The following is a 25,771-nucleotide window of genomic DNA, read 5'->3' as shown; positions in this document are numbered from 1 at the left end:
GACATGTATTAAAAAAGGAGTCTAATGAATTAGACACAAATCTTCATCAGTAATAAGCTTTTTTACCATTCAATTTTAGGGTTAACAAGGTTTTGTTTTTCTTTTTTTTTCTTTTTTTTAAATAAATTAATACCTATATCCAGCTAGAATGCATTAAATTGATCAGAAGTGACAGTGAATACATGTAGAATGTTTTAAAAGATTTCTATTTAAAAATAAATACTATTCTTTTGAACAAAATGTATCTTGGTTTCCACAAAAATATGAAGAACCATGAATATGAAGAAATGTTTCCTTAGCAATAACTAAGCATGTCAGAATGATTTCTGTAGGATCATGTGATACTAAAGACTTGAGAAAGGGCTGCTGTAAATGCAGCATTGTATCACTGCAATAAATTATATTTTAAAAGACTAAACAGGTATTATAAATTGTAATACTATTTTATAATATTTCTGTTTTTACATGCATTTTTCATCAAATAAATGAAGCCTTGGTGAGCATAAGAGATGGCTTTCAAAAGCATCAAAAATAGTACAGTCCTCATACTTTTGAACAGTAGTGTAATCAATCAATCAATCAATGTGAACTTTCATTTGTTGTTTTTCACCCACAGAGAACGACCGGCCCACCTCTCTGGTCCCAGACCTCATCGATTACAACATGCCTCTCACTGCCACCTATCTAAAACAGATGAAACTACAGTGCATGAACACCAATGAGCAGGTAGGTAGAAGCCAAGCAAGAGAGTGAGAGGTAAAAAAGCATGGAGATGCTTTGTTTTACAATCCTTACAAAAATGTCAGTTTGGTTTTGTAATCACAAACATTGAAGTTAAAATAATTTTGTGTTGAAGTGATGTTTCCAGTCTGTGAGTTTGCTGACGGCTCCTAAACCTGACTTTTAGAGACAATATATGATGCTAAATATGCCTCAGTATCTGGGCAAAGAATTTAATGTAAAAGTCACCCAGCTCAAAGGAACTGCGACAAAGCCTTATGGTGCAATGTGTGGTTGTCAAGGTAAGCTCTTATAGACATGGTTGCCTCAGCAACGGTATATGTGATGCCAGGAATAGCAAGAGTTAGATGTGTCTGTGGGTCACTGTGCTATATAAATGGGGTGATGGTAAATACACAACTCCCATCCTTGTGAAAGACAGTTCCTTATAGCACTGAAATACACTGAAGTACATGGATGTAATTGTATGGCTGAAAGTAAAGAGCATGTTTGTAGAATATCTTTAGAATAGTTAAAGATACGCCAGGGCACATCACTGGGTCAAATGCATTTACAGCTCCCTGAAAAGCTGTCAAGATTTTTCTTTTCCAGGATCACTTTAACTCATGTCTGCATCTCATAACACAACATAGTATAAATGACAGTGCAGTTAAGAAAGCTTGCTAAGATTGCATGCAAAGCGTGAAATGTACAGAGGTAAGTCTATAGGGCATTTTATAAACATGTACCTGTGACATGCAACATTACCCTTGTCCAGCTTCACTGAATCTGACCTTAGGTTAGAGACATCAGCCGTACTGGAGAAACAGGAAAACCTTTATAACGGGCCTGAATTCATGTTTTGTTTATTTGATTTGATTATTTTAACATTAAGGAATATTTTAATTTAATATAAAATGCTGCTTAGCATTTAAATGTGTTCGAATAGGCAGTTCTTATTTATTTCTTTATGAACCAAGCCTGATAACTGCAGTAAACACTCCTATACAAGTAGGAATATAGGTGGGTAGGTACAGTATATTCTAGTAGGTATCCTACAGGCCTGTGGGTAGGGGGTGCCATTGTACCAATCTCTATGAAATAAAAATAATCTGTACAATTTGTTGCTTGGAGTTGGATGATTTTCCACAGCAGAAAAAGACAAAAGACATTTCTGGGAGGTTAGCTGAACAGCATGTTTTATCTAGAATTGTTATATTTGTTGAAAGCTATTTGTCCTCCGTATTCAAAATAAGACAAAATTTGATATAATAAGTATATGTAAAAATGAGATGTAAAAACTGACAGCACTATTATTTCTCTTCATGTCACGTGGCAACCAATCAGATAGCACAGATTGAAGATAGTTTAGAGTGTGTTATTCTATTTTATTGCTTCTTTTTTATGTAATTCACCAAACTATAGGATGTGTTCTGGGATCAACACTAAAGTTAGGATTAGGGCTGCAGTATGGGCTCTATCTATATTCTTATCAACAAATAATTTCTCTCAGACTATAAGGTAGGTTATGGTTAGAAAAGTCTTACCTTCTGACAGCTCACCAACGGGCCGTCTGTTGTTCAGTGACTGGCTGATGCATATTGCACTTTCTCCATATGGCATGCTCAGTTTTAATTGGCTGGATTTACGCAACTTTTGGAGTGGGGGCACACAGGATTTTTTTTTGTTAGTCCTTCAGGAGACAAAGGTGCCGTGCTGATACAATGAATGCTGTTGAGGATACAATAATCACTGGATTAGTCAAAGTATGTAAGGTTAGTTACATAAAATTTGTAAAAGATACTTTTTTGTAACAAGTAAACTAGATATCCCCGTAGAGGACAATTGTATGTTATTGTATTATTTGTTTTCAGAGCTACACTACCATTCAAAAGTTTGTGGTTGGTAAGATTTATTTATGTTTTTGAAAGAAGATATGATCACCAAGGCTGCATTTATTTGATCAAAAATACAGTATAAATTTTAATATTGTGAAATGATATTACAATTAAAAATAACTGTTTTCTATTTTGATTCTATTTTTAAAATGTAATTTATTCCTGTGATGCAAAGTAGAATTTTCACCAGCCATAACTCCAGTCTTTATTATCACATGAACCTTCAGAAATCATTCTGTTGTGCTGCCATGATCATTTGTCTTCAGGATTCTTTGATGAATAGAAATTTCAAAAGAACAGCATTTATTTGAGATATAATTTTTTTAACAATGTAAAAATCTTTCTATTAGGCCTACTTTTGATCAATTTAATGCGGCCTTGCTAAGTACAAGTATTAATTGTTCATTTAAAAAAACGAACTGATTCCAAACGATTGAATGGTAGTCTTTCTCTTTTGTGCCTTTATACCTGCGTCTGCATTGATCTTTTCTTGTCTCTGTCTTTTTTCCCCCTCTCTTTCTCATTGCTCGTGTTACTGATGCTCCACTTGGTACCTAATGGAGTCAGCAGCGCACACATCAACCCTCTAAACAAACCTCAGAGGAACCAAATTTCTCACAAGACTAATCTATGAATCACATGAATCCATGTTCACAGTATGCGCATGTGTGTATGTTTGCACATGCTAGTGTTTTGGTTCACAGCTATACAGGACAGCATCAAATCACATTTACGAATGAACACCTGACATGCTATCAGTTCATTTGTGACCATTAGCTCCTCTGTGGGGTCCCAGGATGTTTTAGCTGCATCCCAAATGACGCACTATACACTGTGCACTCATACACTATGTACTTAAGCACTATGTACTCAACCATGTAGTGTATGAATTATATAAGGTTATTTTGTCATTCATAATCGGAGTCTGATAGCCCTCCCACTTCGCTACGTAATTAAAGCTGCGACATTTGAGTGCATGAAGTGCCCAACATTCCACACACTACGTTTTTTCGGTTAAGTGCATCATCCAGGTATTTAAAGTGCACTTTTTATTTTTGGAATTTTCAGTGTGAACGCACTACTCGCACTATTTATACTACAAAACGTCATAGAATAGTGCATAAGTACGCGATTTGGAACACACCTTTTGTGTCAGACCTCTTTCCTGTTAGCAGTGCATTGCTGAAAACGGGAATTGATCCTGTGAGTGTTTTACATGGAGAGACAATTCAGTGACAGTTTGGAGGTGAAATCATAGTGACTTTTCTTCTCTCTCACACACGTCTCCATCTACACACCTGCATTTCTCACCTCCTCTTGAGCCCCACTGATGATTACATTCTTCCAGCCTGCTCTACTCTTCAGGCTACCATGGAAACAATAAACACGGAATCAGGGACACATCCTGTAGCTTGGAGTCCGGATTTGTTTGTTTGTATGTGTGTGCGGGGAGAGAAAGATTCTTGGTAATGTGATGCTAAATAAATTGAGCTTATTAGGAATGTACTTTTAATTGTCAGGGCAAGTTGAAGTATTTTAATAAATAAAGCTGAAAATGGAGTAGTTTAATGCCCAGGTGCTTGAGGGTCTTTTGGAGAAACAAGGAGATTAATTAAATTCCATGTTCAGGGTGTATTAGTGCAGAGGGGGATGGTTGGATAGTGAAATGAGGGGTTTGTTTGTGCTAAAAATGAGGAAGTGGCACACATGGGTGGGGGTGGATGCTAGTCTTTAACGCAGCGGCTACAAGATTAGCATTGGTATTGTGAGGGTTTGATCTGAGCAGATGGGTGGCACAGGGTGTATTATGGGTTTTTCTGGACTGGTTGGGGAAGGGAGGCAATGAAGAAAACGTTGATGCTAACTTTACCAGAAGCACTAGAACCTGCTGCAAATCACGGTGAACTTTCTCACAGCTTCATTGTCATGACAACAGCGGAGGTAGAGAGGTGTGTTCACGCCTATAGCGTAGGTGAAGGCAAGGGTTACGACATGATTTGCTATGCCTTCAGCCTGCTAAACATGGACCAGCGCTTATTCTGACATATTCTGACAGATGATGGAGATCATATTTAAAATAAATTTATGCTGAAAAAATATTTGGTCTTTGATGATAATTAGCTTTGATTAGGACACACTGATGAAAAATATGCATAAGAATAAGCATGCAGTAACAATATTATTAAAAGAAGAAAAAAAAAAAAACATCCAGGAAGGAATTTGTCACGTTGCACACACACGAGGAACGAGGAGATGCTGGAGAATACTTTACCAAGACTTTATTTGCACCAAGGGAGACGAACACAGGAAGACGTTCAACAGCGGACAGAGAACTAGGGACTGGGAACACTTTAAATACACACAGGAGGAGGGGATGACGAGACACACCTGGGATCAATGAACCATCATGGGGAACACCTGGGACAAATTAAACATGGGAAAGGAACACCTGGGGAGCAAGACAAACAAAACATGGAACAGAGTCTGACATTACGCCCGGGGCTTGCCACACTAACTGCCGGCTGACTCGACCCGGGAACGGCCGGCGGAGGGGTTCTGGATCAGGATCAGAGACTCTTCAGACACCGGATGAACCAAGACTTTATTTGCACCAAGGGAGACGAACACAGGAAGACATTCAACAGCAGACAGAAAACTAGGGACTGGGAACACTTTAAATACACACAGGAGGAGGGGATGACGAGACACCTGGGATCAATGAACCATCATGGGGAACACCTGGGACAAATTAAACATGGGAAAGGAACACCTGGGGAGCAAGACACAGACAAAACATGGAACAGAGTCTGACAGAATTAAGCTGTAAGAGTTGAATACTGGTAAAACTGACTTTTTTTCTGTTTTTCCTTAGCTTTCACAATTTGAACTTGAAGTAAGTAGCTTGATAGTCAGAATACGGTGTGCTGTAACAGCGTGTTATAATGAAATTAGTTTCTAAAAACAGCTAGTACTTCAATATACTCTTACTATGCAGTTTTCACATGCTATTTTATATTAAAAAATACTACAGCCTGCTATGGTTTGACATATTTTGTGCTTTCTGTATATTATTGTTAAAAAATGTAATTTTACGTTTTATTTTATTTGCTTTTTAGTAGTTATATATTCACGAATTGATAGGTGAAGCAACAAACAGCCACCCACAAATAGTCTATAAACAAAGCATCAGGCTGTCTGTGTTCATATGAACAACGGTTAAAGTTACTCGTCGTAAGGCTACAGAAGAATACCATAATTCCTCCGTTCAATTAGGCCTAAGACATCGAGAGTCACGCAGACCTATAACAACCCAGCCACAACACATAATTGCGAATAACATGCCTTACCTTAACACAGAATCGACCAGAGTCCAACGTTTATATTTTTTCTACGAATCTTTGAGTTAACATGTACTAAACATGAGTGGAATTTGCACTGCAGCGCCCCCACACCTTGATGCTCATGACAAGAATAGCATGTATAGTTATCTTAATTGAAGTGAATTAGGTTTAAATCGCCGTCATGCATGAATGAATGATATTTTTGCAATTTTACACATAATAATCCACGATGATCACGTTACACAAAACTGAAATTGCACGTCAAAATAACACATTGTCGATATTTATTGAGACCCCCCCCAAAATTTCACAAATCACGTTTTCAGGGGAGCCCATGTCTTATTAAGGGGAGCCAAGCTCCCCCTAGCTAGCTCCCCCGTAGTTCGCACCCTGATCTCTTATGCTCTTCTCTTGCTGTGTGTGCATCTTTTGGGTTTTGGTTCCAACAGGGTTAAAAATAGCTCCCTCCATAGTCACTCATTATTTAAGAGTCTCCTCCTTCTGTCCCTTTCCACCCCCATCCCAGAATGTGGAGTTTCCTCAAGAAAGGACACACTGGGATGATAATGGACTGAGGTAAAAAAGAAAACAGTTTGTAAAGTGAGGTGTTGCTTAATTTACATCTTACATATAGCATCATGGTTGAACCAAACAGGAAGTGCAGGAAAGAGAATGTTTATTTTGACCCAGGTTTGAGGACTCTGGCTGTGGAGGAGATGTGGGAGAATCTAGTGATGTCTAGGCGATAGTGGGGTGGGTGAGCTTCATTTTGTGCACAGAATATCCTGAGCTCTCTGACTTCCTCCTCCTCCCCACTTTCATTCTCTCTCACACACATACAGGATGAGAGTTCGGTAAGCAGTGAGGATTTGGACATGGCTGAGCCCGCGTGGGTCTCTACTGAGCGTGCTCCAGCCGCAGAGCCCAGCAGCCCCACCGCCCCGTACACAGAGAGGATGCCTACACCCCCACAGCCCAGCATTAAAGAGGAAGAAGGTATGATGTCTCTCTCTCTCTCTCTCTCTCTCTCTCTCTCTCTCTCTCACTCTCTTTCTCACTCACACTGTGTTTACGTAGCTGTACATTTCGTTGAAATAACAGCCACCTTTTACGGATGTTTGTCAGCATTTATCAGTGAAGACTTTGTGCTGGTGAGAGTCTGATAAGTGTCTTGTAAAGCTGATGTTGAAGAGGTGCCTGAAGGCCCATTATAGCCCTTTTCCCAGCACTCCAGTCTCTCTCGCTCTCTTCCATTATGCTCTGGACAGTTGCCGGTTAAATGGATGTCTGGGGTATGCGGAGCCATGCCAACACAGCCTTATTTTTTCATTTTGGTCTGTATGTGAAAATCTTCAGTGTGAAATTCTATAATGTATGCCGTTCTCAATTGTCTAGGCTTCTGTGATAGATAGATAGATAGATAGATAGATAGATGGACAACACATTATGCACAATATATATATATATATATATCAATACAAACAGTTAGAAAGTGTAAACATTATAGACAAAAGTACATATTACATGACAAATTTAAGGACATATTCTATACTTAATCTGAATCATATCTATATATCTTCTCTATCATCTGTGTTATTGTTAATGTAAGCAAAATTCTACAAATTCTATTTGATATCTATAGATAATATAAAAATCGTTATAAATAATATAATGATCTCTAAAGCAGAATTTATGGCGTAATATTTGGCCAAGGCTCCCATATTTGCGGATGAGGGTAAACAACTGCAAGGCTTCAGGGTTGTTGACCCTGCCCCCTATTTTGAATTGAACACACTTCCTTCTTTATACCAGCACTCGCTCCCTCTGTCTTGTCTCTTAAGTCAGCTGAGTGCAGGGGGCTGGGGTGATGTATGAATGGGGCAGGAGAGAAGAATATGAGGGCAGGGGGAGGGGGACGTGGAAATGTTTTTTAAAATGGCTGCTGGGACAGTCAAAGGTCTTATTGGGTGGTAGAGAGGGAGGAAGCAGCCTGGGTCGCTTCTTTGTGGGCTAATCCCGTGTAATCTTGCTCTGAGGGGGCTGCAGGGAACGGCTTGGCCACACACACTGACGCGTGTCCGCTTACTCCATCATAAGGAGAGAGAAAGTGACTATAGGGCTGTGCACATGCTCAGTGCACCTTACCCTTGACGGACAGCTTTAGAGGCCCCTCTGGGAATTATCCTAAAGAGGGATGATAGTATTTTAGGAATGGCTGTCAGAGCTGTGATCATAAAGGTTACCCCTCTCGACATCGTAAGCTTGTCTGGTTTTAGCATGTTTGACTTATCACGGTCTCAGAATCAAAGTAGAAATACTGTTTGTGATTGCACTTATAAAAATTTTAAACAAAAAATGAATGAATATCCTTAAAAATTAAAACATATATATTATATAATTGAATTTAATTTAAATTATAATATGTAAAATGACTGAATCAACCTGACATTAGGTTACATCAACATTAGGTACAGCAATCAAAGTCTTTTTAAGGTTGAATCAGTTAGAAATATTTGGGGTCAGTAAGTTTGGGAATTCAGACATACAATTTTCACATACTGTTCTTCGCCTACTATATAGTAGGAAAGGGTGAATGCAGCCTATAATGAGGGCCAGTGATATGTCCCTTCCAAACTTATTGTTTCAATAGGAAATATCAACAGGTGAAAAAAATGAGTATTTGACCCTTGACAATACTGTTTAGGTGGAGCAAACACATCCAGACTGTCTGGGACTGGTTTAGATATAGCTTTTATTCTTGTCGTTATCGTGCGTGTTTTCCCACAGAAACACTTTTGTAGGCTACCAGTACTGCCCTTGATTATTCAAATCTGCTTTGTAATTTCAATGTCTGTAGTGTCTAGTGTGGTTGTTATGGGATGTGCTTATGATCCGCTGCCTGTGTTTTGCAAAATAATGAGGCTTTTTCCCCATCCTGTACTTTATATAAATGTGACCGTGCACTAATGGATCCCTCCCTTGACTCACGGCAGACTAGTGTGCTGTTAAGAGCCACACAGGGCAAGAGGATGATGATTTAACCCACACTCCATCATCAGAGAGGAGCCGTCCTTTTCGTTGTTTATGCCATTAGTTCCTGACATACTGTATTGTTCATTTAGACCAATCTCTTGGTCCACGCAGTGGGCCTCAATGTCTTATTGGATAGCTAATAAATATCCTAAAATAGGGCTAATTTAAAACAAGTACATTATTGAAAGTAATTTTAAAGGACATATAAAAATAGTTCCTTTACATAAGTGAATGTTTCTACTTTTTACCATGTCAGTTTAGTAATCAAGATTGCATAAAATATGTTTTTAGAGAATGTATGTTGGATCAAATGTATTTTTATTCATTAAAATTTGAATTATATATTTTTTTCTTGCTTTAAGCATCTTCAATATACAGTATATCTTCATATATATATATATTTTAAAGTTTCCAGTGGCATAAGAAAACTGAAGTTATTATTAAAACATTATTATTGTTTCTAAAGTAAATTAACCTTTTTTAGGAATGTTTATTCTACTGTTCAAAAGTTTAGGGTGAGTAAGATTTTTAATAAATTAATACTTCTATTCAGGATGCAAAGTGACAGTAAAGACTTTATAATGTTACAAAAGATTTAAATAAATGCTTTTCTTCTGTTCATCAAAAAATCCTGACAAGTTTCCATAAAGATATGCAGAACAAGAGGTATTTTAAATTGTAATGGTATTTCTGTTTTACTTTATTTTTGATAAATAAATGCAGCCTTGGTGAGCATAAACGACTTGTTTCATAAACATTAAAAATCTTACCAACCCCAAACCACTGAACAGTAGTGCACATATTTTTTACTGGAAACAAGACTAAAATTGCATAACACCTCAGTTTTTTATACACTACAGGGGTTTAGCATGTCACATCTGTTCTCACACCCAGCCTACTCTCTCTCTCTGAACTGTTGCCTTCTGGCCGGCGCTACAGAGCACTGACCATCAGAACAGCCAGGCACAAGAACAGATTTTTCCCGCAGGCTATATTCAGCCTGAACAATTAAACTTTCATAATTATACATCGTCCATGACAACTGACATATTTATGCACAGAATCCAAAAATGTGTACACTTGTAAACTTGTAAATAACATATCTGCACACTTATAACATATCTGTATATTTATTTAAATAATTAAAATTTTTCCTATACTTCTATTTCTGTATGTAGTACATTATTTAATTTCTGGGTTTTTTTTGTATGTCTGCACTATCATGTATGTCTGCACTATGTCTGTACTTTCTTCTACACTGGAAGCTCCTGTCGTCAAGTCAAAGTCCTTGTGTGTGTAAACATACTTGGTAATAAAGCTCTTCTGATTCTGATTCTAAAAGAGTGGACAAAAAGGGTTCTTTCTTTTTCATCTTTCGCCTCTTCACCTGTAAGCTCTGTTTTTCCGAATACTTCCTCCTGTCCAGTCAGACACTCTGGTAGAACCCCACACCCATCTCATCCCCCTCATCCCAGCCGTCTCTCTCTTCACCTCTGCTTCCTTCCACTGCTTTGACAGTTGACCCCAATGTTCACACAAACACCTTCACACAGCACACTCTCCTTCCTCCATTAGACACACACTGACACACATACAGCTAGACCCCACATCCACACGTGTGACTTTATGAACACGCATTCAAACATTTCTTTCTGTGTCTGTCTCTCAGATGATTCCTCTTCAGAGAATTGCAGCACAGCGAACGGTCTGCCTGCACTGACTCCGCCTGGCGGTGCTGCCATGGCGACAGGAGGAGTTCCTGCATCTGAGGGGGTGGTTCCATACCGAGAGGTGAACGGTAATGGTGCCGCAGCGCCGCTGGACTTCAGCACCACTTCATCGTCCTCTTCCTCGCAGGAGGGACAGCAGCCTGTCAACCTGAGCGACAGACTCCCGCTCGGATCCTACGCTTCAGACAACAACAGAAAATTCCCTGTTAAAACTGAGTACGGTAACAAGGTATGAGACAAAATGTTTCCACATTATTCTAAGAATTTGTATATGTTAAAATGTAAAGTAATAGTATGCATAATGGTGTTCAGATTTTGACATACTGTATGTTGTACAGTCCCCTCAGTACAGCTCAGGAAGCTATGACTCTGTGAAGACGGAACTGAGCACGTGTGGGGAGGACATGACCCCGGGCCGTTCACAGGTCATAGACGATGATGATGACGATCACGATGACCATGACGACAGCGACAAGATAAATGACGCTGAAGGCCTGGACCCTGAACGACTTAAAGCTTTTAATGTGAGACTGATTCCCTTAACTACTTTATCGCTCATATTTCATAAGGTGGACATTAGATTTTGTATTTTCTAGCTGTTAAACTTCAGTTACTGACATTGCTTATGTTTGGAGGTAAAGTGGAGTCCAAAAGTCTGACAAACACATTTGACAGACATTCAAAAACAGAGTAATCTTTTTAAAAATGTAAAGCAAAGAAATGTAATTTACTTAAAATGAATAAGAATAATTAATTTATTTTGAGCTATTCTTAAATCATGGTGGTCTGGATTGGGACTAAAGCTAAAACTATTCAAAACATTTCTGTTAATCGAAATAAAGCAGAAATAAAATATAAATATTTGACGAAAACTCAAACTAAAAAGTTTTAAATGTTGCCTTGCTAACTAACTGAAATAGGTTTGGGTTGAAGTTCTAAAATTAATTACTGGAAATAAGAAAAAACTAAAATAAAACTGAAAAACTAATTGAAACCTAATTAGTCATATTAAAGGGGTCATATTATGCTTTTTTAAAGATCATTATTTTGTGTATTTGGTGTAACAGAATATGTTGACATGCTTTAATGTTCAAAAAACACATTATTTTTCAAATACTGTACATTATTGTAGGTCCTCTATGCCCCGCCTCTCTCAAACGCTTCGTTTTCTACAAAGTCCCTCCTTCCGACAAGTGCAGTCTGCTCTGATTGGCCAGCTGACCCAGTGCATTGTGATTGGCCGAACACCGCAAGCACTCGTCGGAAATGTAACGCCCCTTACCATAATCGCGAGCTTCATCTTTCAAAATAAATGTAAAGACAGAGCCCGAAAGGGGAACAGTCGCGTGACAGACACAGTGATGAAGCTGGTATGTGTTTGTGATGTGACCCCCCCCTCTCTCTCTCGCACTCTTTCTCTCGCTCTCTCGCGCTCTCTCTCGCTCGCTCTCTCTCGCGCTCTCTCTCTCTTTCTCTCTCTCTCGCAAAACTCCGCATTTGAACAGTCTCTCTCTCTCTCGCTCGCTCGCGCACACACACGATGCGCAAAACTCCGCATTTGAACAGTCAATAGCAAATACTTAAACATACTTACAGTCGCTGATTCAGAAGCGCCAGATTGTCAAAGCAAAGTCAGAATTACCTCCTCTCCTACACTCTTAAAAATAAAGGTGCTTCAAAAGGTTCTTCACAGCGATGCCATAGAAGAACCATTTTTGAACAGCTTGTAACACTCCAAAGAGAAAGGAAAACTTGAAATCGCATCATATGACCCCTTTAAAAAAAAAAATATATATATATATATATATATAGCACTAAAATTATACTGGTCTAATTAATATGATCGTCAGGTTTTACACGGACTGGCGGAGTTCATGCAGCTTGAGAAAGCAAGTACGAAGACATACTGAAATTCTTATTTTCAGACTTTTTAATTTCCACCTTTCTCTCAAATTGTTATGCTGGTAATATAAATTACATTGAGGAAAAAATAATTTTAATAAAAATAGAAGCATTTCAGTGACCTGCTGAACCCTAATGATTAGTTTCCTCTCAGTGCTGAAGTAGAAGATTCTCCAGTTACATTTCTCTTCCCCCTTCATGCTTACATCTTAATGACAAACATGAGATTAAATTAAATACAATTTTCCTTTTCCTGTTATATGCTCTATCCTTTTCTATTTCCTTTGTTGGACTGCTCTAATATTTCTTTGTTTTCAGATGTTTGTGCGGTTGTTTGTGGATGAGAACTTAGACCGGATGGTTCCAATCTCAAAGCAGCCCAAAGAGAAAATCCAGGCCATCATCGAGTCCTGCAGCCGCCAGTTCCCAGAGTTCCAAGAACGTGCTCGCAAACGTATCCGAACCTACCTCAAATCCTGTCGCCGCATGAAGAAGGGTGGCTTTGAGGTAGGGAGACATGGGAATTTGCACATGCGCTGGCAAACAAACATGAACATCTGCCGTAATTATCTGTGCTATGACAATACGACAGAAAATCCAAAACGTTTAACATGAAATTCAAGCTTGAACATTTTTCTGCTACACACCATTCGATAGCAAACTTCTGCCCTCTAGTGGCTGATACGGTCACAGCCAGTCAATTTTTAACCCTGGTACTTGATTACCACAGCACTGAACATTATTATTTACCAAGCCTGATTCAACTCATTTGCTCCACGACCTGAACTAAGTGTGCTAGATAGGAGAAACATCCAAAATGTGCACTCTCAGAAAAAAAAGCACAAAAATGTCAGTTGGGTGGTACCCTTACAAAAGTTACTAATATGTACTTTTAAAGTATTAATATGCACCTTTATGTTACTAATTTTTCCAATCTAGGGGTAAATAAGGTCCAAAATGTACCTATTAGCCTTTGTACCTTAGGGTACTGCCCCAGTAACAGCTTTGTATCTTTTTTCTGAGTGTGTAGAGCTGTCATGATTGAAAACCATGATTGAGAGTCACTGCTCTTAAAGAACGGGTTCAATGTTAGCCAATCCATATCTTATTTTCTGCATCTCAGTGGAATTAAATGTAGTCAAACAGGCATTTCTAGAAACTATTGTGCTAGTAGAGCCAAAGACTTACAGAAATCAAATGTTTTTTTTTTAAACATGAATGTATACGAGTAGTTGCAACCAGGAGGATGTACAGTGGTGTGAAAAAGTGTTGGCCCCCTTCCTGATTTTGGGTTATGTAGCAGGACAATGATCCCAAACACACCAGCAAGTCCACCTCTGAATGGTTCAAGAAAAACTAAATTAAGGTTTTGGAGTGGCCAAATCAAAGTCCGATTGAGATGCTTAAACATTCATGCTCGAAAACCCTCCAATGTGGCTGAATTAAAACAATTCTGCAAAGAAGAGTGGGCCAAAATTCCTCCACAGCGATGTGAAAGATTCATTGCCAGTTATCGCAAACACTTGATTGCAGTTGTTGCTGCAAAGCGTGGCACAACCAGTTATTAGATTTAGGGGGCAATTACTTTTTCACGTAGGGCCAGGCAGGTTTGGACAGCTTTTTTCCCTTAATAAAATAAATAATCATTTAAAAACTGCATTTTGTATTTACTTGCATTATCTTTGTGTAATATTAAAATTAGTTTGATGATCTGAATCTTTTAAGTGACAAATATGCAAAAAAATTAAAAAAAAACAGGAAGGGGGCCAACACTTTTTCACACCACTGTATGTCTATACTGTTATTTTCCTCTTTTAAATGATATTTTGTTAACTCTTTAATAGAATATCCATTTGAATGAGTTCAGTTCCAGAGAAAGGCTAAAATAATACAGATTTTTACTACAGTAATTGGTAACAGTTTAAATAATAATATGGCTTAAAAACACCATCCTACAAGATTAGAACATTGTAAGAAATTCATATGTTGATGATATTTGCCCTTTTCCTGCCCTCTCCGATGGTGTCAGACACGGCCCACACCCCCTCACCTCACCTCCGCCATGGCTGAGAACATCCTTGCAGCAGCATGTGAGAGCGAAACACGGAATGCTGCTAAGAGGATGCGCCTTGATATCTATCAGGCCCATGTGAGTGCATGTGTGCATTGATCTCTAGATCTTTAATCAAATTGAATGGATTCCAGAAAATGTTGATTGGTTTTTAGATTACTTGGTGAGATATCCGTGTCTTTCTTTGTCCTTCCATTTTGTCCATACAGGATGAGTCAGGTGCAGCAGACAAGCCTAACTCCAAAGATCCGGCTGCTCTGGCTAACTCAGGCTTCACACTGGCCGCCTCGGCCTACTCCCAGGACCAACTCTACACCAATGGTGGATTTAATTACAGTTTCCGTGGATACGGGACCATTAGCAACAGCCACCAAAACAATGGCACATCACAAACCAATGGTGGGTGAAATGCATATTGTAGTAACCCTATTCTAGTCTTTTCTATAGATCTACTAGATAATTGTTTTACATAAATGTCTCTTTCTTTTTTTTTTTAGGTCCCACTGATCTCAGTATGAAATCTTTGGCATCCAACAGCACTTCCTCCTCCAGTTCAAACAGTCATGGTCAGGGTGGAGGGGGCGGAGGGGCATCTGCCCAGCTCAGCCCGCCTGAGGTCACTGCTGTTCGGCAACTGATTGCGGGTTACCGTGAGTCTGCAGCCTTCCTGCTCCGCTCTGCTGATGAGCTCGAGAACCTCATACTGCAGCAGAACTGAGAACTGCACACAGGCTGGTGCTGCCTGTCTCTCATTAACACACACATAAATGCACAATATGACAGGAAAGATACATGTAGCTATGTGCACTTACATATATATACACCTAAAGCCCATAGGCGGAGTTTGACACCACTTAGGGGGAGCAAAATGGAGGGATCAGAAGAAGCTGTATCTGAAACGCACATACAGGGAACAAAATTAAGAACATTTACCAGCCATAATAATCTAAGTATTTTGCATACTTTTTTTTAAACATAACATTTTATTTAAATGTAAATTATTTATTATTATTATTATTGCATATTTTCAGTAAAAAGCAAAGCACAGGTCATTGTTTCACTTGCTGCACCATATATTGGCCAATTTATATATGAAACGCTACCTCTAAAGTAATTATGGGGTTCTTAGATAAAAACCTTGAGGTCTTTCTTGCAGTGTAACCATGAATAACTGGTAACTTTATTTGGAATGGCAACATAATACATGGATTTTATTTTAATATTTTATTGCACTGTAGTAAAATGTTAAAATAAAAACCATGTATTATGTTACCATTCTACATCAAATTGCCAGCCAAATTTAACTTGCATTTGGCACTTGGCAAGTTTTTTTTTTTTGGCTGATACCATATAAGGGGCTTTACACAGACTTGTTAATGCACATAGAGGGAATAAATGTACTCAAACAGAAATTGCAGTCACTAGAATCAGTGTTTAAAGCACTTGAAGTATCTTGTTGATTCTTGTGCACAGCAAACAAAATGTATTGACACAGAACAAGAAAAAGCTAATTTTGCCCACAACAATATAATTAATGAAAAGATCATATATTTATTAATATAATTTAGTAAACGATTTAATATAATTTATTAATGCATTTATGAAGATAACTTTATTTCGAAGCTTTACAAAAGCAAAGATAAAACAGCTCCAGACACTCGAATCCCCCCAAACTCTGCCTATGCTCTTTCTATAAACCTACCTAATCACACATTGCTCATGACAGCTTTATGTCCATGATAGTGTCTTTATCAAATTTCCTTACCTTTGAGTCCAGCGAGGCTTAATCCTTTTCGGGGGGCTGAGATGACTTGTTAAACGTGGTTTTATGATGAGATGATCAGAACACAAAGCAAGAGGTGTCTGTACTCACAGCAGCATTGCAAGTGTCTTGCACAGAGCACAATCACACAGTGAGAGCTATCAGTCCACCACAGAGAATTCAGATTTTGAGACACACACAAAAAAACAAATAGCTGTAAATGTAAGAGTGATGCCCAAAACATACACAAAATGATGTCATCACCTGCCTAAAATTTACGCTATGGCACAAAATATTACTGTCAGATTACAGTCCTATATGTCAATGGCATCTTGTTTTATAGAATTGAAAAGTTCCTCAGATGTATTAGTTGTTCTCTTACCATAGACATATCCATGCAGCAGCTTTGCTCCAGATATAGCCATTTTAGATATAGAACAGATCTAAGAGAAAAGGGTTTTTGTAAGATCTCTCTTCTTCTGTTCAATGCTAATGAGGTTTGGGGAGAAGGTGCAATGTAGATGATAATCGTTATAGTGTGTCAGTTTCTGAAAATCTATCATTTTCAATCATAAACACATTAACAGATGTCTTTTGTACATATATATAAATATATATATATTCCTCATTCAAATGTAAGAAATTTCATCTTAGCTTACACATGCACACTTAAAAGTCTACGAAAAGAAACCGTGATTAGTGAGTGCAAAAAAGAAGATACTGAAATTCTATTGGCTGGGAATGTTGGACATTATGCAAATGAAGCTGTGCTGAGTTGAACGCTTTGAACCCTTTCCTAAATGCTCAATTGCCTTGGCAAACCTCCATCCTCAGCACATCCATGCACTGTAGGAACACGAGCGACATCGACCTCCCAGACAAGAGGGCCGTAGATGGACTTGTTAAAAAAAATCAGAAAAAAAAGAGCAAGGACTGCATTTCCCATGCTGCACTGCGTCGAAAACACATTCTGTTAAGTTGTGAATGCTGCTCTTTTTTTCTAACCTCATGACTGAAACACTTTCATCTTCACGGGAACCAATCAAAACAGAGGGACTTAACATCCTATTGGCACACATACTGTATATGCATAGTGAGTTTGAGAGTTTGAGAGAAAGGACCTAATATTAGCAGAAGGGAAACAAAGGTGACATCCATTCCTTTCAGTCAGCAACAGCCAAGAGCTTAAAGAGGCATTGATTGGTGGACTAAGGTAGCATCATCCACAGGAACCGAGTGTAGAACATTGACGATGCACTGCCCCTCAAACACCAGCCTCACTCTTCCTCCTGCCTGCATTTTCTCATGTTCACAAATGCCATCGTTAAAAAACTGTATGTAAAAAAAGCAAAAGACAATCCTGAACAATTGTGACTTGATCCCTCGGAAAACGGCATAGTGTTGTGTGAGATCTCACTCTGACTCTCTAGCCTTTAGTGGAGTGGTGACAATACAGGGCCTTCAAGTCTTGTAGCCATAGCTTGAACCGTGTCCTCACTCTGCAACATGAGCATTTTCCTCTGTTTAGCTGCAAACATTTTTTTTTTTATTGTCTGGATATATTTATTTCTGTCTTGCCATTCCAGTTGTGCTTTATTTGTTGTTTTGTGTTCCTTTTTTATTTAGTAAATGAAATAGATTTTTTGTTGACTTTTTCTTTAAAAACTCCGGTTGTAGGACACTGACAGTCTGAAGGGAATCAATGTTGCGAGTCTCAACATTCCAAATGTAAAACATGCATCTCAGATTGGTCTCCAAATGACTGAATACGACATCCAAATGACGCAACTTCTAAAGAGAAAAAACTCTAAGTTGTCTTCAACAGCTTAGTTTTGATACGTGGCTCAAAGCCTGCTTATTACCTCTTACTTGTTACTCATTAGATTCATCGATGAACAGATGAAATGATATGTGCAGGATCATTAGGTAAGATATATTCTGATGTTACACTGTATAAATTATTAAATTGGTTAACATAGTAGCACTTTACAATCCGCGAAGGAAAAATGTTTATGGGATGGAGCCTTAAAACCACCTAAATGATCCTAAATTATGAAATGCAGCTGATCATTCTCAAGCCATAATGTTCTGTCGTTATTTGCTCTGCATTGTAATTATTTGTTCCCTTACACCATGCAAGAGAATGTGAACCCGTCAAGCATTGGGCTTTGAGTTGAGAAAAGAAAAATTTATCTGGGCTTATTCGAATGAAATGGTGATTGCAAGAAAGCGAGCATTTGAATTTACTTACATCAGAAATATGTTGGAGTATTGAGAGTTCAAAAGTTGTACCAGGCCATTGATCTTTGTTTGCTTGGACTTTTTTGTTCCTTGTTTTGTACATTTTGTTTCTAAATGACATTAGAAGTGTAAGATTTTTAGGAAGCTGTCTGGACATCTGAGGCTGGTGAACACACGACACATGAAAAGGAAAAGGAAAAGGCAAGAAATTCTACAACTTTTAAATTTTTTTTTAAACCGTGCAGCTAAACTCTGCAATCAAATGTGGTAACAACCATTGCCTGTGATATATTTTAATTTTGTGGTGCTTTGTAATATTATTATGATTATGGTATTTTATTTGTTTTTACTCCTGTACTTATTAGAAACTGTAGGCTGAAGCTCAGTTTCTCTTTGTATACCAGTGTGAAGCTTTGTATGATTTCTTTCTGGTTTTTTGACTCAGTGGAAGTGTGTGATGTTTACATGTACAGAATTTAAGATTTGTTTGTTGTTGCTTTAATTTCTGTTGTTGTTGGTTTTGTTTGTCCTTTGTAAAGCCCCGCCTATCGTCCTGTTGTGACCTCACAATGTGCTTTTTACTTTAAATCAAATCTGAATGGAGGAGAACATGGACATGCTGAACTTAAACCCCAGTAAAGGCCTTTGCACGCTTTTTGCATCAATCTCTGTATATTTATTTTCTCAACTTGTTGCTTTATTCCATGCAAATGTTTTTTAAAGACAATTAAGAACATTGTGTGAATTGTGAGTTATTAGCTATGCTTTTGTTTTTTCCTTTGTCAAACTTCAGTTTCACATCCAGTGCAAAACGTTGTCTGTGTAAGGGCCTTTAAACGTGGTTGTCACTACTGATGGTAGATGCCTAGGGCGAGAGAGAGGAGGGACTTATCATCAGCTCAAAGGGCACCACTAATTTTCTTCTCCACAAATGTGGGAGTAAAATGCCCCCTTACAGTAGTCCCTTAGTTATTTATGCTTGTTCTAGAGAAAAAGCAAAAGACAAAACTCTTGATGTCATGTCATTTTTTTTTTACATTATTGGGAATATAGATAGCGGCATCGTGTTTGGGATGGGGCAGATCCACCCAACTCGTAAACCAACTGACCTGTGCTCTTTGACCTCAGTCAGAAGCCTCTCATTGAGTCAGAAAGCCATTCCCCTTACACTGTTCTTATGTACGGGACACATGCAAACCTCAGGAACCCTTTGGATCTGTGTTACTTTTTTTAACCAGGTCTGTACATCTTGGCTGACGAGTCCTCCCTCTCTCCAATATAAACCCAGTTATATTGGATTTGCTATGTATGTGTTTTGTTTGTTTTTTTATATATTTATTGTGATTTCAAAGTGAATCCAGTACATGTGGCTGAATATTTGAATTCTTTAGAAAAGTGTTGATCAGCATAAATATATATATATAAATATCTGTGAAGCGCCTAAAAGATGGAGAACATGGCAGGTGAAATTCATTTCTGTTTGTTTAATGTAAAAACAAAGAAAAGAAGAAAAAAATGAAAAAGCACAGGTGGGTGAATTTCCTGCCTTTTACATATCACTTTGCCGAGAGACTCATTCTAAAAGACATTTTAAAGTTTTCAGTGTGGTGTCATCGCTGTGGTCAGAGAAAGCACCTGCAACCCGAGTTGCTCTTTCCTCCAGAGCTGTCTGAATAAAATCTGTGAACTGAAGTCACACTGCAGTCTGCCTTTCTTTCAGTGGCCATGATCACTATTTTCTTGTCCCATGTCAGCGGCATGAAGAGCAGGTGTTTTTGTAGTTTAGTCTGTTGTTTTCCCTGAGCAGGATGCAATGTAAAAATTGAAGCACTATTTAGAGTTCCTCAGCTCACATCGCCACAGTGCTACCATTTGGAGAAACTCTAGACTGCTTTAATTGGAGTCTAAAACTTTTTCCTTATGAGGGCATTACTGGAAGAACTGCGGACACTCTTTAGAGTTCTTGCAGAAACTTTCACGGTTTTGAAAACTGCCCTTTTTGAAGAGTCTAGAAATTCTCCAGAGGGTTCTGGCAGCGTCTCAAATCTGTAAAACCCCATATGGTGGCTCAAGTTTCTTTTTTTCCCCGCAGTGTTAAAAACGTCAGCTTTTATTATGATGCAATGAAAAGAGGCCTCATACTATACTGCACGCAAGTGTACAAAATGTATTACATTATGGAAAAGATAATGCCATCTCAAAGGCAAATTGGAACAGTAGCTATCCCAATTTACCTAAATTCATTCAACATACACTCTTAAAAATAAAGGTGCTTCACGATGCCATAGAAGAACCTTTTTGTCTAAATGGTTCCATAAAGAACCTTTAACATCTGAAGAACCTTTCTGTTTCACAAAAGGTTCTTTGTGGCGAAAGAAGGTTCTTCAGATTATAAAAAGGTAAGAAAGAGATGGTTCTTTAAAGAACCTTTGACTGAATGGTTCTTTGTGGAACCAAATATGGTTCTTCTATGGCATCGCTTGAAGAACCTTTTGAAGCACCTTTATTTTTAAGAGTGTATTAGGCCTATATAAAGTACAATCTGCAAATATCTGTCTAATCTTGCTCACTTTTTGATTAATGTAGGAAATGAATTGTTTCTGTCATATATGCATACTACATGCTCTGGATCTGAACTTCAAGGAGTGTAAAGCTCGTTGAGTTTCGTACCTGTTTAAACTGTGGTCGTGTCTCAAATCTGATTGTGCTACATAACTAAACAGCATTCTTGGGTACAGGCGCTGTCAGAAATGCTGTCCAGGTTGATGGTGGTTGCGGCACAACCTGTCCTGTGTGTGCTCCTCCCAGCTCTTTCACTCGAGTTTAGTCATTTGCCGGTGGAGGACTCAGCTTCCACGTACCATCAGTCCGGAACCTGTTACAGTCATCGATTAACATTCAAATGAAATGTCCAAGGACGGGTGCCGCTCGTGCCCCGGTTTGGGGGTGCTTTGTGAGAGACTGTTTGGGTCGTCTAAGACCGAAGTTGAAAAACCAGCGAATACCAGCAAACTTCAGACACAAAATGCCCCGAATCCGCCCTCTTCTGAGCCCGCCGGTGAAATCTACACGGCGCTGTGGCACTTCCAGGCTCGCGCGGACGAGGAACTGTCCTTCCAGGAGGGAGAGCAGTTCCGAATCTGCGAGCGTCAGGGTGACTGGTGGACTGCCGTTAAACTGGACAGAAACGGAAGGGTGACAGCCAAGGGCGTCGTTCCTCAAAACTACCTAGCGAGAAGGAAGACGGTGAAAGAGCAACCGTAAGTAGGCTACTTTCTTTGTTTTTTAGTCCATCTACTCTTTCCATCTACTTTTTTTCCCCAGACCATTTACTCTGTGAGCAAAAACAATCCACAGACACTCTGGGTTGGCTTTAAAAATAACATCTGATAAATAATTTAATGTAAAAAAAAAATTTTTTCTCAGTACTTGCCTAATAACAAAATGAACACCTTTATGACTAAAAACAATGTCAGTTCAGAGTAGCCTACAGAGTGCAAATACTTTTCAAGAGTCAAATTATTCCTGTCCCAACTCTGCTCCTCACGAATGTGGTTTGAGACGTGTGTGCAACATCTGAACAACTGTGTTTTTCTTTAGTTGGTATTTTGGGACGCTGAACCGCTTTGAGACCCAGAATTTGCTCTTGGCTCCAGGGAATGGAGTTGGTGCTTTTTTGTTGCGACACAGTGAAAGAGATCATATAGGGTGTGTATTATCAGGTATGTAATTGTGTCTATTGAACTTGGTTTTAAACGCAAGCTGCATTTTACATCCTGTTCCGCCTATGCTATTACTCTATACAAGTAACACGGCATACCCAACATCATTGTTATAATGTAGTAAATTAATCTCTGAGGCATTTGCTTTTTGTTAAACTGGAAATGTAGTCAATCAGGTCATAATTAGACCTGCTGTGTTTATAGTCCAAACATGTTCTTCTCTCCTGTTCGGTTAATTCACTGTTTTCCAACCCTGTTCCTGTAGGTTACACTGATTAAAGTGTGTTTTATTGGGAAAAGTTCAAAAATGTATAGTGTTGGTGTGCCTCAAGGAACAGGGTTGGGAAACACTGGGTTAATTCATGCTAGATGCAGTTCATCAGAAAATCTGTTAACAGTGCTCCTACTATCTGTATCCTTTCTCTTTGTGTGTCATTCCATCAGTGTTAATCAGTGACAGGGAAGTGAAACACATTAAGGTCCATCAGAATCAGAATGTAAGTTTCTATTTGGATCAGAGTCAGATGTTTCAGAGCCTGGAGAATCTGGTGGAGCACTACAAGAGGAACATCATGAGCTGTGGTATCTGTCTCACACAGCCATGTGCACGGGTGAGTGAAAGAAAAATCATTAAAGTAAAATTTGACATTGTTTACATACATCATGTTTTTTCAAACAATTTTCTTTCTTCTGTGAAACACAAAAGGTGAATTTTTGAAGAATATACTGGCCACTCTTGAACGAAAATTATAGTAGGATTGATGCTGTTGTAGGGGAATTTACAGTTAAACCCAAAGGACCGGTTGATGAAACGACGAACAAGAGTCAGAGATGCAATCAACTGAAGAAAATAGTTTGCAGTTTCATTAGCAGAAGTCAGCTTCAACACTCTCGATGGAGTTCGTAGGCCGCTCTGTGTACATGCTCAAAACACCAGCAATTATACTCTATCAGAGGTTACTAATTACGTCAAGGTATAGGTCCGGAGGATTCTGATTGGTTAAAACATAGATAAACTTAGATAATCTCCACACATGGACGTAAAACTCGAAGCATATCTTCTAGTGATTATTTTGGTGACAAGTGATCAGAGGTCAGACTCAATAGGTCTCTCCAGAGACATATATCTGATACCCCGGACATCAGGGTGACGGCAAATGACGGTTTACTCCTGGACCTGTCTCCGCATCTAGCTGCAAAGACAGACACTCACATATGCATAGAACACTGATCTGTACTTAAAGGGGTCATATGACGTTGCTAAAAAAACATTATTTTGTATATTTGGTGTAATGAAATGTTTATGCGGTTTAAGGTTAAAAAAACACATTATTTTCCACATACTGTACATTATTGTTTCTCCTCTATGCCCCGCCTTTCTGAAACACGTCGATTTTTACAAAGCTCATCGGTCTGAAAAGCAAGGTGTGCTCTGATTGGCCAGCTATCCAGTGCATTGTGATTGGCTGAATACCTCAAGCGTGTGACGGAAATGTTACGCCCCTTACCAGGTTCAGGAAACTTTCCTCCATAAAATGCGTTGCACACACACGAATATTTGGTTTGAACTGTTCTGGAACAATGTTGTAAATAAAACTTAACCACTTCTAGTTGTGTCCTCTTTTGGAAGGCCAAACAAAGTATTTTCGCTTTTGCAACGAAACACAGCGTCTTCACGACATGGCGGCAGCGGCAACAATAAAGTTACGCCTTCTTTCTTTGCGTGAACATTTGAGCGGCGGTATGCAAATCTTCCCACACAGTGACCTAGACATGTGGGGGCATGTTTAAACGAGGTGTTTTAGGAGGGCGTGGACCAGTCTTAACTTTTACAAAGAATATCTCTTTGGGTTTGTGACCTTAGTCTTTGCAACTTTAGGGATCTTATCTATTTACGAACAGCTTGCAACACTCCTAAGAGAAAGGAAAACTTGAAATCGCATCATATGACCCCTTTAAAGGTTGCCGGGCTCTGCCAAATCAAATAAAGCAATAAGCCCCAAGAAGCCGTGGTTTACAGTGAATTTATAACAGCTAAGGGGCGTTGTTAGGCGCGTAGCGGAAGCTTTTATAAAACGGTTATTCCATATACGTAGTAAGGTTTCACAAAATAAAACAGAGCAAATAAAGTGTAATGATATTAATAAAAACAGTGTTCTTATACCAAACAATGTAGTTCCTCAGAAACAGTTGTGGTTGCAACCAGAGCCGTTGAGAAACAGAGTTGCGACATGCTTTGATCTCGCCGCCACGCGGTTCATGGAGCTCTCAATAGTTCCAAACAACTCCGCGCTGTCAATATGTTTGAATGGGTTTAAGTAGGATAGACAGCAGTTTCACTATATTTTCAGCAATTTCTAGTGATTATTAACACATCATGTGCATTTATTGTGTATTGATAACTACGCTGACTACGTTTTACAATCGCATTTTATTCTGGGGAGTGATGAAGAGACAGCATTAATATTTTTTCTAATATGCTTATTATTGATATTACAATTAGTGTAGTATTTAGGGTTAAAACAGTGCAAAGAGGCAAATTAGAGACGTTTGGTGGCCAGAAAAATAATACTCCTATGTAATGCCATGGTTTAACCACTAGATGCCCGTATGGCTGTTTAATACAACTGCGCTAAACACTGAGACAAGAAATAAATACACTTACAAGCTGCTTTTAACTTCTGCTGATTGACTGCTTCTCACAAAGAGTATTTCTTTACACTGTTTTGCTGGCGCTTAATCACACTTTCCTGTTTATCACAACAAATGGCCAAGCAAAGCGCATGACACTGACAAGGTACGCGTCAGTACCTTAAGTAAATAAGTTTTGCTTTTTTTTAAATGTTGAATTTAAAAAGATTAATTAGGCTACTCATATCCCAGCATTATTTTATGACATTTATGTAAGAAGACAATATAAGTTAATGTTAAAAAAGGCCAGCAAATATGGAATTTAACCCAATAAAAAATTTTTAAATAACGTTTAAAAAAACACAAGGCAACCAACTGCATTCAGGGAAACTCTTTCTTGTATTCCTTTAATGGGCAGTCTTCACTGAAACTCATTCAACTTCCTACAGGGAGAGAAAGAATGCAGAAAGATTAAAAACTTAAAAATATGACAACTAGCATCTGGTTATGATCGCTATTAAGGTGTTTCTCATGTTATCTAACTGCAAATATAGCATAACTGCCTATTACCTCAAATTAAACATTAACTATAACGCGTTTCATAAAATACAACTACTGGCCAGATTTCCGAGAGGTAAACTAATGCATTAAAATGCCAAAAACGGCTGTAATTTCCTCAACTTTCTGGCGAGTGTGCTTGAGAAGCACTGAAATGAATGG

General features: G+C 38.5%; 2 protein-coding genes across 2 annotated transcripts in view; both read left to right on the top strand.

Moving 5' to 3' along the window:
• The window catches only part of nol4la (nucleolar protein 4-like a), a 47,430-nt gene extending 31,798 nt beyond the window's left edge, over positions 1–15,632 (top strand). The window contains exons 4-11 of the mRNA XM_016459893.1: positions 617–726; positions 6,802–6,955; positions 10,662–10,951; positions 11,061–11,246; positions 12,943–13,131; positions 14,654–14,773; positions 14,905–15,094; positions 15,193–15,632. Coding sequence (XP_016315379.1) covers positions 617–726; positions 6,802–6,955; positions 10,662–10,951; positions 11,061–11,246; positions 12,943–13,131; positions 14,654–14,773; positions 14,905–15,094; positions 15,193–15,413 — 1,460 coding nt within the window. The 3' untranslated portion in view covers positions 15,414–15,632. The remainder of the gene's footprint in view (positions 1–616; positions 727–6,801; positions 6,956–10,661; positions 10,952–11,060; positions 11,247–12,942; positions 13,132–14,653; positions 14,774–14,904; positions 15,095–15,192) is intronic.
• Positions 15,633–21,227: 5,595 nt separating this feature from the next.
• The window catches only part of ptk6a (PTK6 protein tyrosine kinase 6a), a 10,936-nt gene continuing 6,392 nt past the window's right edge, over positions 21,228–25,771 (top strand). The window contains exons 1-3 of the mRNA XM_016459800.1: positions 21,228–21,958; positions 22,299–22,420; positions 22,865–23,031. Coding sequence (XP_016315286.1) covers positions 21,606–21,958; positions 22,299–22,420; positions 22,865–23,031 — 642 coding nt within the window. The 5' untranslated portion in view covers positions 21,228–21,605. The remainder of the gene's footprint in view (positions 21,959–22,298; positions 22,421–22,864; positions 23,032–25,771) is intronic.

Source organism: Sinocyclocheilus anshuiensis, unplaced genomic scaffold (genome assembly GCF_001515605.1).
Source record: "Sinocyclocheilus anshuiensis isolate Anshui unplaced genomic scaffold, SAMN03320099.WGS_v1.1 scaffold1024, whole genome shotgun sequence".
NCBI classification, from domain to species: domain Eukaryota; kingdom Metazoa; phylum Chordata; class Actinopteri; order Cypriniformes; family Cyprinidae; genus Sinocyclocheilus; species Sinocyclocheilus anshuiensis.
The sequence above is the reverse complement of the archived record's forward strand: the minus strand, read 5'-3'. Positions and strand labels throughout refer to the sequence as shown.